At 32.2% G+C, this 13,503-nt stretch overlaps 8 protein-coding genes across 8 annotated transcripts; 3 read left to right on the forward strand and 5 right to left on the reverse strand.

The window, feature by feature from the left end:
- Nucleotides 1–28: 28 nt before the first annotated feature.
- Nucleotides 29–3,073, reverse strand: TVAGG3_0266650 (coagulation factor 5/8 C-terminal domain-containing protein family; the record flags this gene model as incomplete). The annotated part of the gene is made up of 1 exon (XM_001583668.1): nt 29–3,073. The coding sequence occupies one exon, from the start codon at nt 3,071–3,073 to the stop codon at nt 29–31; it is 3,045 nt and encodes a 1,014-aa protein (XP_001583718.1).
- A 786-nt stretch (nt 3,074–3,859) lies between these two features.
- Nucleotides 3,860–5,311, forward strand: TVAGG3_0266660 (armadillo (ARM) repeat-containing protein family; the record flags this gene model as incomplete). Its single annotated transcript, XM_001583669.1, has 1 exon — nt 3,860–5,254. One exon carries the CDS (start codon nt 3,860–3,862, stop codon nt 5,252–5,254), a length of 1,395 nt encoding a protein of 464 aa, XP_001583719.1.
- Nucleotides 5,312–5,707: 396 nt separating this feature from the next.
- TVAGG3_0266670 (multidrug resistance protein YPNP-related family) lies at nt 5,708–7,147 on the reverse strand (the record flags this gene model as incomplete). Its single annotated transcript, XM_001583670.1, has 1 exon — nt 5,708–7,147. One exon carries the CDS (start codon nt 7,145–7,147, stop codon nt 5,708–5,710), a length of 1,440 nt encoding a protein of 479 aa, XP_001583720.1.
- An 879-nt stretch (nt 7,148–8,026) lies between these two features.
- Nucleotides 8,027–8,779, reverse strand: TVAGG3_0266680 (acetylation-dependent protein binding; the record flags this gene model as incomplete). The annotated part of the gene is made up of 1 exon (XM_001583671.1): nt 8,079–8,774. One exon carries the CDS (start codon nt 8,772–8,774, stop codon nt 8,079–8,081), a length of 696 nt encoding a protein of 231 aa, XP_001583721.1.
- A 57-nt stretch (nt 8,780–8,836) lies between these two features.
- Nucleotides 8,837–9,665, forward strand: TVAGG3_0266690 (RNA Cap, translation initiation factor Eif4e domain-containing protein; the record flags this gene model as incomplete). The annotated part of the gene is made up of 1 exon (XM_001583672.1): nt 8,843–9,613. The coding sequence occupies one exon, from the start codon at nt 8,843–8,845 to the stop codon at nt 9,611–9,613; it is 771 nt and encodes a 256-aa protein (XP_001583722.1).
- A 104-nt stretch (nt 9,666–9,769) lies between these two features.
- Nucleotides 9,770–11,086, reverse strand: TVAGG3_0266700 (armadillo (ARM) repeat-containing protein family; the record flags this gene model as incomplete). The annotated part of the gene is made up of 1 exon (XM_001583673.1): nt 9,770–11,086. One exon carries the CDS (start codon nt 11,084–11,086, stop codon nt 9,770–9,772), a length of 1,317 nt encoding a protein of 438 aa, XP_001583723.1.
- Nucleotides 11,087–11,101: 15 nt separating this feature from the next.
- TVAGG3_0266710 (glycine-rich protein family) lies at nt 11,102–12,575 on the forward strand (the record flags this gene model as incomplete). Its single annotated transcript, XM_001583674.2, has 1 exon — nt 11,776–12,540. The coding sequence occupies one exon, from the start codon at nt 11,776–11,778 to the stop codon at nt 12,538–12,540; it is 765 nt and encodes a 254-aa protein (XP_001583724.1).
- An 87-nt stretch (nt 12,576–12,662) lies between these two features.
- On the reverse strand, nt 12,663–13,199 carry TVAGG3_0266720 (uncharacterized protein; the record flags this gene model as incomplete). The annotated part of the gene is made up of 1 exon (XM_001583675.1): nt 12,663–13,199. One exon carries the CDS (start codon nt 13,197–13,199, stop codon nt 12,663–12,665), a length of 537 nt encoding a protein of 178 aa, XP_001583725.1.
- Between the last annotated feature and the right edge of the window lie 304 nt (nt 13,200–13,503).

Here is a 13,503-nt window from a genome sequence, read left to right on the forward strand (position 1 = left end):
TCTACATAATAAATTATATATTTATTCATTAGATGAATGATAAATGAGAAACTTCTTTTCTCTCTTCGGGTGAATCATTTGAGTCCTTCTTCTTCATATCAATGAGAATGAAGACTGAAATTACTATTACAGCAACAATAAAGATAGAAAGTACTACAACACCAGGAATCCACTTCTTATTTCCATTTCCATTTTCACCATTTCCTTCTGTTGAATTTGTGTAATCAGATTCATTTACTTCTTCCATCTTATGCAATATCTCTTCTTGGTATTTTAATTTTGGCCATGTTGGCGGATTTTCAACAACAAATTCCATTGCGTTGACAAATGTTTTTGTGCATCCAGGACTTCTGTTAAAAAGACCACCATTTGATTCTTTTGTGATAATCTGATAAACAGGATCAGACCATGTATATTCATCTACAACAAGATTCTTTGGACTAACTCTTATCTCTCCCTTGTTCGGAGGGAAATAAACAGTAAATCCGGAACCAGATGTTTTAGGACCTTGGCATCTAACGCTATATCTAATACTATAATTTCCTCCTGAGTTGAAGTAGTGCATGAACTTATTGAATGGTCTAAAGTAATAGTTTGGCTCCTGATACATGCTATGGAATGAAGTAACACCTGTAAATGATTTGTTATCAGATTCGTAGCTGATTCTACCAATTTTTTCGTAGTTAAGGTAAAAATCAGGAATAACAATTCTATCACCTTTAGCAAATCCCCAAGGCTTTGATGAATCATGGGATGTTGAATCTGGTTTTTGTTCGAATGATGGAGCATTTGGATAAGAATCATATGGAGTGAAAATGAATCTCTTTGAGAATGACCTTGTTTGACCAAAATCGATCCAAGGAGTTGAGAAAGTAACTCTAACTTTCTTTGATGTTCTATTAACATGAATAACAAAGAAATCATAACCAATTGGAAATGTTATTTCGACACCTTTCTTTGTTGTTGCATCAATGATTACTAATTTTGTTGATTTGTTTAGTTTCTTACCGAAATGATCAAATTCCATGTTGTTTTGTAACTGATGGTAATTCCATTCACCATTGTCCAATTTATAAGCTGTTCTTGTTGCATCTCCTAAGTCAAATGCAGCTGTTACAAAATTGCGATTATTATAAAATTCTGCTTTTCTTTGGTAATTAAAGTCAACTGTTAAAGATGTTGGCGAAGCTGTCATTGTTTTTGTGATTGCTTGACCAGCATCTTCATATTGCAATGTAGCGGAATTTGCCGTTGTTGACTTCAATGTATAATTCCATGATGAAGGAGCTGTGATATCAGATCTATCGTAAACAACAAAATCGATACCTTCTGGTTTCAAAAATTCCTTTCCTGACTTTGTCAATGAGATGATTCTTCCGAAAATGCTGTGGTCACCTGTAACAGCTTTGATTGGATCACTTGTAGCAGTAATAGCTGGTCTGTCATCAATGAGATTCTTAATTTTTTCATAAAACGTTCTTTCCCATCTCAAGAAGCAAACGCCATCTAAATATGGATCTCTCATTTCAATACTTGGGCAGCTCTTCAATATCAATTCGATGGCTTCTTTCATCTTTGGTGTTGCACCGAAATTGACTTTATCTCCTTTAACATATGGCTCGTTATTTCCACCATCTCTTGCCATGAAAAATTGAGAAATTAAAACAGAGACTCTTGACATTTCAATATTATATGTGTATCTTGAATTTCCATCGTTCTTTGAAGCTTCAATTGCTTGATCGAAAAGCCATTTTGCGTGATCAACAAATTCTCCTGGAACAAATCTTGGAACTCCGTGATGAGAATACAGATATGAATTTTTACAGTCCGTTCTCATTAAATCTTCTGTATCATTGAGAAATTGAATGATATAAGGAGCAGCAGATGGTCCGTAGTAATTGTAGCAGAAATCATCTCGACCCCAAGTATCATTTACCCATGGATTCCACATCAACTTTGAGAGTAAATATGTTCTGTATTCAACCATATCGCTATGATATCTTGGTGCCAATGAATTGTCTTGTCCTATATATTGTTTTACACTATGTTCAGCATAGAATCTCATGTTTGGTGCTAAAACATGATATAATGGATTGATACCCATTGGAGCTCCAAAGTTTCCTACGTAATCCCAAACAGCTAACTTCTTTGTGAGTTTTTCCCATAAAGGAACTCGCAATTTGAAATAACCTGCTTCTGTGTCCCCACTTTCATTAATTGGGTGTCCATAATCTATTTCAATTGGGGCCATTCTAACAATAACATTTGGATGGACTTCAATGTTACTAGGTGGAGATAAAGTGTAGAAGAAAGCAAATGTTCTAAACTGAAGCTTTGGATATTTCTTGTTAATTTCTGTTGCAAGTCTATTAACAAATTCAATGTTAACTCCTGAATACCTTCCATTGTATCTTGCTTGATGTTCTCTGCAAGTTGGGCATTCACATGCAGCTCCTGCATCATTCTGGTTCACTTCAACCATATATGGTTCTCCATATTTCTCTAAATCGGACAAGATTATATTTAAGAAAACTTGGTAAACACCTTCATTTGTTAAACATGGTTGGGCGTAAGACCTTACGCCTCCGATCAGGCCCCAATATTCTGGATATTTACTGATAGGATATTTATCTGGTGGCATGATTTTGTTAAACGACTCAACTCTATAGAAATCTGTAACACTGCCACCATATTCATCGAGATTGTCTTCATTAAACCTGAGATGCAGACTGTTCTCCCAGAATGCCTCTACTTCTGAATTGTAAACTGAGCGTTGAATCATATGAGAAACTGATTTAATATTTGTATCTGATGGAATTGAAAAAGTTTCACTCTTGGGAAATACATCCATCCTTGCTGATAGCCAACGAACCTTTCCAAACCTTTCAAATACTTCAAATACGCCATATACGACACCACGATTTGTGGTACCAAGGATAATTAAGTCTTCATTATCATTAAACATAATTTCAAAGCCATCCTGTTCTCTCTCAGCGTTCGTTATCGATATTTTCGGTGAATATTTGGTAGGACCTAATAAAATTGCCTTCTTTGGCTTTGGTTCATTGTCCATTACTACCTTTAGATCTCCACCAGTGATTTTTTGAATAGCATCATGGAAAGCCTTTGATGCTCCCTATCTCCATTTTTCTGAATCCTTGTTTGCATTGTATGGAATGACAATGGCATAGTCGCTTGTGGTTCCGTTTTTAGAAATAACAATGTCCTTAGCTCGCGAAAAGTGTAGTAGTGTTAAAAAAAGCATGAAAGTTTTTGAGAAAATTATTTTCAACGGCACTTCAGATCTGAAATTTTTATAACACTTTGGATCTGCAATAAACTTTTAACCCTCCTGACTGAATAATGTATATCATACATTATATTATGAGATAACACGATATTTGGCCTGAACTAATAACCAACTGATGTTTTTTCATTGAAAATTTATCCATTTATTTGGTTGACGAATTTTTTATGGCTATGATAAGATATGATAAGTACATTTGGAATATTGGCAATTAAATTAAATATATTCAACAATTTTTGATAAATTTTTAAAAAATACGAGATAAATCAAAATGCTACCTCTAAAAGTGGATCTTCCTCGTATGTATAATGTCCGATCATCTATAAAGGTAAATATGCCAAGTGATTATTTTGCTATCGTATTCATATGTTAAAATAAAAAAAATCATGGAAGTTATATAGAACTATCAAACAAAGAAAAATATTTGATCTCAAGGCTATCATGAAATATGATTTTCTATCTCTTTGATAAGAAGTGTTCTTACTCAAACATTACTTGGACCTTAACATTATTATTTAATGTGAATGCAAATTTTATTGTGTTAATGTCATTATGAGTAATGATTACAAAGATTCATTAAATTCAAATGAAGGCTCTAATCAAAATCCTAGCAAATCAGTTAATCTACAACATCAAGTTCCTGAAGAATCGTATAATGAAGTACTAAATAAGGAAAAAATTGAAAAAATTATACCAGATTTTTTTAATAATCCAAATTTAGTAATGAAAGAGCTATCATCAGCTATATCTCAATTAAAAAATGTAGATTACAATTACTTTAAGTCAACTAACATTCATGATTTTATTATTGAATACATTTTGCAAGAAACAGACGATTCATTATTCTATGATGCATATACAATATTCTATTTAACTACAAATAGAAAGATATTTTCCTCAGAGACCCAGATTTTAGGATGTTTTATTGAAAAAACCATTGAATATATTAGACATCATGAAAGCAATGCTGATTTTCCTTTAGCTTCTTTATCAGTAATTGCAGCTTCTTCACAAGATTTTATAGAAACCTTTCTTGGATCAGGATTCTTTGATTTTGTATTTTCTATTGTCTCAACAGAAAATATTCCAATCAAGCTTGTCGCTATTGCAGCATATCTAATTAGACACTGTATTACTTATATTCCAATTCAAGACGCACCAAAAATAGTTAATTTAGGCGTTTTTATATTGAAATTAAATGTTTCTGAAGAAATAGAATTGAAAGTATTTAGTGGATTTTGCGATGCTCTCGATCGCATTGACTTAATGCTTTATTTACTTGAAAATAACTTTTTAGAAGAAATTATTACATTATTGGAGCTAAATGATAAGATAATAACATACGGATGTCTATCATTTATAGAAATCCTTGCTAATTTTAACTTTCCTGAAGACGAAGATCCATATTTTCCTCATCCAATTCAATTTATTTTAGAAACTCCTTTAATATCTCATTTAATTCAACTTATTTTCAATGAAGACCAAAACGTATACGAAACTGTTATAAATATTCTGCATAGATTCATTGTTTTCAATGGAGATTGCCTAGATTTAATCTTAAATGAGGATTCTGTTAACAAAATGTGTGAAATTATGGAAGAATCATCATTTGATTCACAAAGAATGGCTGTGTACTTCATCTGTGAGATAATAGCATGTACACATAACTTAAAATTTTGGGAACACATTGTAAACAAAGGAGGAATTGAAGGAATTTTGCGAATTCTCGAATCAAATGATGATAAAATGACAAGAGAAATCATTACAGCACTCGAACATGGTATTTCAATTCTCCCTGAAACAGTAATTCCTCTTATAGAAAATGGAGCTATAGAAATCTTAGAAGAACTTGCTCAAGATGAAGAGTGCTCCCATCCTGATGCCTGCATGGCTCTTGTTAAGAGAATTAAAGTCGAGGCAAAGAGAATTGCAAAAAGGAATCGTTAAATATAATATTTTTCGTAATGAATATTAAATATAAAGTATAGAGTATTATTTAAAAAATACAAATATATGATTTTTATATGGATGTTTATTACTTGAGAGTTCTAATATGTGTGTGTGAAGATATATAAGTTAGAGTACCTGAAATGCGTTATAAACATAGGAAAAGGTTGTAAATGACTTCTTACTGATAAGCTATGATAAGAACTTCTATGAAAGAATAAGCATTTATAAACTAGCAAAAAACTTGCAAATATCGTTTTCATAGACATTTGTTAAGTGATTCACAGCATCAAGAAATGATTAGAACTCTTTAAGAATGTTGAGAATTATTGAAAAGTAACAATTTTCCGCTTTTTAAAAACCAACTGTAAAACTGTAGATGAAGTTTGAAGCTAATGAAATATAAATCAAATGATAGCTCAATATTATTTTATTCATGATAAGTTAATTATTCTAAGAATTCTGGCTTTCTACATCATTATTAGGCTCAGTATCCTCATTGTCTAAATTCTGGTTGTCTGAATTTTTATTTTCTGATGTCTTTTTGGCAGCTTCTTGTTCCTCTGAATTTTTATTTTCGGCACCTTGATTTTCAGAGTTTTGGTTTTCGATATCTGGACTCTCAGTATCTGCCTTTGAAGATAATTCATTTTCATCTTCTGTCTTTTCTTCTTTACTTTTTTTAATTATCTGATAAAATGGCTTGAAAATTAAAATGGATCCGAGTACAAGGCCAACTACTGATGTGATCCAGAAACACCACATAATTTTCTCTGGTTGATGTGGGTGCACCGCATCAATGATGTAAATTGAAGCAAGGAACGCTAAAAAGTTAGAAGAAAGGCTGACAATCATGGCCCTCTTTCCTCTTTGTTGACTTTGAAGCATCGAAATAAGTGTATACTTAATGAACATCACAAATGTTGCCCAATTAGCTGCTTTTAACTCTTTAACAGCCCAATCTAAAAATGCCTCGCCGTTTCCAAATAATTTAGATAATGGCTTTGCAAGTGCGATGACAATAATTTCTGAAATTATGCACCAAACAAAACCAATCCAATTAAGGTGAATTGTGAGGGCAATATATCTCTTATACTTTTGAGCAGCATATGCATAAGCTCCAGGGGCAAGGAAACCGGCGCATAAGGCAAGGTTTATGGCTGTTATTAAGGATGTGTATCTATAAGCGACATTCATTCCACTCATCATAACATCATATTTGCTCTTATCTATTAGAGATTTGCCCATAACACGTCTCATAAAAATGGCTGGAACAGCATTACTAAGCTGAGATATGAATTGAGAGCTTCCAACAACTATTGCTTGATATGTATGCTTACTGAAAGGTTTGATGAGTCCAGAGAGCTTTGGTTTTGTTCCAAACTTTCCACAAAAGAAGAGAATTGTTAGAATTATTCCAGGAACTGCATCAGCAATGACAGTTGATATTGATGGACCTATAATTCCCATTTTCAGCTTTCCCATGAAAAGAGGATTTAGCACTCCCATACCAACTCCAAGAGCAATCACGTCAATAATTCCTACAAGTAGAGTTCTTCCTTCTGCTTGTAAAATTCCGACATTAGTGTAAAAGATACATGTGAAAACGTTCCCGGCTGCCTGAGGAATAATGTATTTTAAGGCCATCTCTGAAGTTTCTTCTGTTGCAAGGCACCATCTTGCATATGGTTTTGTAACAGGTATTAATATTGCAGGAACAATGCATCCACTAACAAAACATAGCCTATACAGGTCACAAACAACCTGTTGCGCATCATCAAATAGCTTTTTTCCATAAAGAGAAGATATTTGTGTACTTGCTGCAATAGAAAGAAACATGCCAAATGCTCTGCTGATAAGTTCCCATATAACAACAGTGGCAACTGCTGACATTCCAACTTCACCAACATATTTTGATACCCAAAACGTATTTATAATTCCATAAAGAGTACTTGTAACCTGGGAACAAAGCGGTCCAATGCTCAAAATTAGTATTGTTTTTAATGGTTGCCTTCCCGCCAAACGTTTTATCTCCTCAGAGAAACAATAATGAATTCTTTCTCAAAATTATTTGAAAGGATACTAGACAGTGTTGAATAGATATGTAAAATCTGATAATTTTGATTTTCTGAACAAATTTATAAAGAAACTTTGCTGAAAGGAAAATATTACTTGATAGATCCAGTAGTTTATTTTCTTTTAGCGATTGTTTTTTATGGACGGTTATTGATTCAGAATGGGTTCGTTTTTATCTCTCAAAAATTTAAGAAGTTATTATCCATTCTGAAGTTTACATTTTAAAATTTCAAGAAGAAAATTAACAAGAAGATGGCAGTTGGATTCCTATCATTATTTTCCAATTAAGTTTAGTAATCGATTTTGCTATTTTCTCAACGATGAATCCTTCAACCCGTGAAGTTACCCCCTCAATTATCTTTTTGAACCACACTGTGTTTATGCAGCATAATTTATATAGAATTTGAGCTGTGTATGATAATGTGGATATGTTTCATAATCTAATATAAATAGATACTTTAATTAAAAATACAAAACAATAATAGGTGATAATTAGTGACAATACATATGAAAATTTCTCACTCACAAACTCTTTTAAATCGAAATTTATTGATTTATGATTATAAAAGTAAATTTTTCCAATTAAATTTACATTATAATCGAAATAAATAATAAAAATGTAATAATTTAGATATGAATCTAATTATGATTACGATATCAGATGATTGCATTAGAGAAGTGATAAAATAGAAATGAATAAAGATACTTTTAGTATTATTTTAAATAATCATAAACAAAATATAGCTAACTACTGAGGGTAAGCTATCGAGCGCTCTATGCATTGTTTTTTATAGTAATTCCGCATTTCATGTAAAGTAATTGGAGAAAGATTATTAACGTCAAGAATTAAAGTTTCTTGCTCTAGATTTGCTTTCGGCTCGTTCTTCTTAAGAATTTGTGATATTGCTTCTAAATCTTGTGGTTCGTTGATAATTTGGCTTGCTTTGATGATTTGCGAAATTTCTTGAGAAGTAAGCGGTTCAATAATTAAGGATGGGTGTTTGTTAAGCTTGCTTGTAATAGGTCCGAGTGAAGGAGGTGCTTGAGCTAAAAGTTTCTCAAAATCTTGACGAAGATTATATATATGCTTTGTCCAACCAGCTAAACTGAAGTAATCAAGGCGTCTCTTAAGTTTCTTAAAGTGTTTAGCCATATGTTCTGCTAAATTGCCAACAAAAGAGCCTTCTCCGTTATAAGAAACAGCGTTTGACCAAACGGTATTGATATCCTGCTCCCACTGGGTAACACTTTCATACTGAGAAGCTTCAATTCTGTGCATAATTGTTCCTAAATCTTGAGGGTTTCGAATTTTTTTCAAGTAATTTGGAGCTCCTTGTTTTTTTGGATCGACTGGCTCATTAAACATCTCGGCTCCAGGACTTGCCTTGAGTGCGGCAGTAATCTCTATACATAACTGCTGCTGCTCAGGAGAAAGTTTAGACATTATTGCGGGAATTTTACAATAATCGCTCAATTTGTCAAATTTTAGCATAATTTTTTTCACAAAAAAAAATGAGTGATAAACCATATTATAAGTTCAGAATTAAAGAAAATAGAGTATCTACTACTGACACAAACTCGACATCCGATCGAACAAATAGTAATTCAAAGAATTCTAACTCAAGTTCTCTTACAGAAATTATTGAAGACATTGAAAAGTTCCAAAAGGTAATTACGTCCACAGAAGCTAAAGACCAATTGACTAGATATAACATTCAGGCCTCTCTTTTCTATCAAGAAATCGATACAGATAAAAATTCACCAGATAATCGCTTTGGTGGCTATTTCAATATATCAACAGACTTAAAATACGTGACATTTCGAATTTTTGTATATTTGATACTCAAATGGATGAAAGGAGAACTCAGTTTTTCCGATAAAATTAATGGAATTATTTTTAATGCAAAAAAGCAAGTCGCATATTGCCAAGTTTGGGTAAATGATGGATTTAAATACGATGTATTGCATACCAGATATGAGGAATTGGCCGAAATTATCATGGGCAAACTTTATGTTCCTCATAATCCGAAAAATTCATCAGCAAAGAACGAAGGATCGAACTACTTATATTCATTAGAATTCTTCCCACATCAAAACTACAGAGATACATCTCCATCAAAGACCTATGGATACAAAGTTAAACCATTTGGCCAAATAATGGAAGAAGTCTCTCCAGACATTTTACAGATACCTAAAGAAGCAAAATTTAACATGGGTGTTGCAACAACCCATAAGATTTTGTGGTCTTTACGTAGAGAAAAACAAAGTTCAAATCCAAAATAATTTATTCTTGTTATTTAGCATGTAGTTTATAAGTAAACAATCTGTTTTTATTATACATAATATAAACACACTCTATTTTTAATCTTTTATACAAAACAAACAAAGCATTATAAAATTATTTATATACAAACATCTATATCACAATCGCTAGGTGATTTATTCTGCAAAAATGGTGTTCATGAGAGTTTCTGCAATATCTATTAATTCATCATTTGAATAATCAGAAATAACTTCTTCTAATAACTCTCTTGCTTCGCATTTATGCTCATCAGATATGATTCCTTGATTAGATAAGGAAGAAAGAATAGGAAGTACAGTTTCTTTTGCAAAATTAACAAATTCAGGAGTTTCAAGTTTCAAAATGTCCAAAAGTATAAGTAGGCATTTGGGAGTTAAAAAGTTGGCTACTAAATCAATGCTTCCTTTTGATATCAAAACCCATAATAAATTAATTGTTTCAATTTTGATTTTCATAAATGAACTATCATAAATATCTAATAAATAATCACAGAAATGAGATTCTAAGAGACGATTTGAAAATTCAGGAATAAAAGAAAGATTTGAAAGCATTGTAATAAGGGGAACAATATAATCTTCCTTATCTCTATATATGCACATAATATTTTGCATTCTCTCCAAATCCAAATTCAATGAAAAATCTTTTAAGAAATCTTCATTCGAAAATGCAACATCTGAGATAATTTGAGCTATTTTTTGTAAAGAACTTTGCAAGTTTGAATCATATAAGTAATCCATAACTCTATCGAAAAAGCCAATTGAAATTAAGATTTGAACTGATAGCTTTTTGTACAAATCATATACAATTTGGAAATAGTGCTTGGATATTCTATAGAAATTGTCTGAATTTTGAAGCTCAACTACTAATTTGGTAAAAAATTCTTCTTTATTTTTGGTTTCTCCTTCAGAATCAAATTTAATATACTTAGAAATGAAGCCAAGAGCCAAATACAAATCTTCATAGCTCACATCGAATGATTTTAAAATCTTTGACTGAACTTTCGAGATAATATAGCTTATGATATTTGAAGAATATATATAAGCTCGACTATCGTCATATTTCATAAGAATTGTGATATTTTTATAGATTGCTACATCTATTTCAAGAATGTTAAGTGATAATAACTGAATTAATTGTGGAATTGGATTAATGTCAATATAAATCTGAGAAGCATCATTAGAAATAGTATTTAAATGCGTAATTAGCTCTAAACATGTGATTTTCAGCTGTAAATTTTCAACATTTGATAGTAAGTTAAATGTTTTTTCAATAATTTGTGTCTCCAAGATCTTACAAATGTCTGAAACAAACTTTAGATTTTGTAAAATCTTATTTATTAGATCATCTAAGGAATCTAATTGCAAATTTTCAATTTTAGTAACGGCATCTAGAGTTAAGCCAACACAGAATGCTTCTTTGTCAATGTTTTCTGATGTTTCTAAGTCATTTTTCATAAAAACATTTTGGGCATTTGATCTAAATCCATTAAACATCAATGATAATTGACAAACAATCAATTAAATTCTCAAATACTCCCTAAATTCATTCGAAATGCTACTATAGTATCTTATGTATTTTCAATTTTCGAGCATCAAAAAAATCTAATTAACAGAACTGAATTTAAAAATCTTATCTGAATATCCATTGTCAATAAGTAATTTAAATTGTGTGCTCAAATTACTATAAATTTAAATGAGAAAACCTTTATTTCAAATAATTCGTGTTAAGCTACAGTTTAGATGATTCGTCAAAGGGTAACCCTGATGTTGAAACTAATGTCTTTGCAAAAACGTACATATTTAACTATCCTTGTCCCTCAAATGATAGTTGCACTGATTACGTTATTAATTTCACTTCTGGAACCTATAAATTTGAATTATATGGTTCATCCGGCGGATCTTTCCCAGGAAGTTTATCCTCTTATGTGATTTCAAATACCTCTTGTATATCTCAAGATGTCATTAGGAAAGTTAATGGCAATACCAAATGCAATTTGAAAGGAAGCCGTGGTGGAGCTGGTGGATATATATCAGGCGTCATAAAGCTTGATAAAAATCTGACAGCTTATGCAACCATTGGTGGCCAAGGAAGATATGGTTTTAATAACCCTAGCCAAAACGGTGAACTCGATTACTCCATCTACATGATCAAAGGAGGATATGGTGGCGGTGGATCTGCTGCTAATTGGTATCCATCCCCAATTATTTATGGTGCAGGAAGCGGAGGCGGCCAAACCGCTGTTAAATTCGAGAAGAATACTCTTTGGCATCGCGTAATCGTAAGCGGCGGCGGCGGTGGATCCGATAATTACTATGAAACCGACCTAATTGGAAAAATGGACGATGGATCAGGAGGTGCTGGCGGTGGGTTTAGTGGACAAGGATTTTGGATTGATGGTGAGTACGTATCTACTAAGCTTGCAACATCAAGTTCTGGTTTCACATTTGGAAATGGTGAATCTGCCCAAAGATATGGTTCCAAGAACGAAAAAGGATTCAAGCCTGAAAAGGGAGATAGTGATAGGCCTGGTGCTGGCGCTGGATGGTTTGGAGGCTTCGCTGGGCATCACGGAAACGGTGGTGCCGGTGGAGGTTCTTCATCGGCTTTGTCATCGGATGCTTACATACCAGAAGACTTAATTACAGCATATGATAATAATTACGAGGAATTTGAGTCTCACTATTATGAATTTAATAAACAATCGGGATACCTTTTCCAAAATGTAGTGTCATATCCTGGTGTTTGGGAAGGCAATGGAAAACTTGTGATTACTGTTCTTAAACAAGAATATTATAATTATATTATATCAGGTTGTAAATTGAAGGCTTATAGTAATAATTATATTTGTCAACTTGGATTTGGATCTGTTTATCTCATTAACTTAATCATGTATTTAGGATTTTTTTAATAAAAAAATTATTTAGAAGACTTTTGAAAACTGGGAACCTCAATAAGAAATATCTCAAAAATTTACCGCTGTATCCTCTTTATTCATAATATCTAAAGAAAAATAATACAAAATATGAAATTTCAAACACGAATAAGCATATCATATTGATGCACTTGAGCATTGTTAGCAATAAAATCAAGGTCTATTAAGCTATCTCCATAATTTCCACCATTCTTAAAGTAGCGACCTTGAACTTTGTTTGAGTCAACGTTCTCTTTCTGATTAAACTGAATTGGTTGCTGTGGAGAAGCAGAACATTGGCTATAATCCTCAAATTCGAATGAACTTAGATTCTGATAATTATTTGTTTGTTTTGTTGGGGCAAACAAATCAAAAGATTGATTTTGCTGTGAATAAAAGAATGGTTGCTGAGAACCAGGCTGCAAGTGGGATTGTTGGTTTGGATTTTGTTGCTGGAAATTATTAAATTGCTGTGGTTGCATGAATGGATTTGTAAAAGGTCCTGATGATGATTGAACGTCCAAACTTTTGATTCTGGAATATCTCTTTGAGCCGAAAACATTTTGTTTTTTCTCTTCCAAATAAGCTACTTGTTCAGCAGAATAGGAGTTGTCTAATGATCCAGAATCAATATCTAATAATCCGGAATCCATCATCTAGAGAGTTGATGCAGAAATGAAATGATTTATCCGTCAGAAAATTGAATACATTAGAATTTGATCTTAATTTGGACTTGAAAGGAACTATATTCGTATACAGAGTGTTGGATGTTTATGCTATTGTTCTCATTCAATTCTGACAATTCAACTGTTTCTGAAGCATTTACCGGAAGAATTTCAATGAGATTCTGAAGACAGAAAAAATTCATTGAAAATTATTTTCTTAAAGTTGTCCATTGCAAACAATAGAAGTAAAACCGATGTGAATAAACTTTTGAGATTTCAGATAAAATTCTTTACA

This window comes from Trichomonas vaginalis, chromosome V, assembly GCF_026262505.1.
Source record: "Trichomonas vaginalis G3 chromosome V, whole genome shotgun sequence".
In the NCBI taxonomy this organism is placed as follows: domain Eukaryota; phylum Parabasalia; order Trichomonadida; family Trichomonadidae; genus Trichomonas; species Trichomonas vaginalis.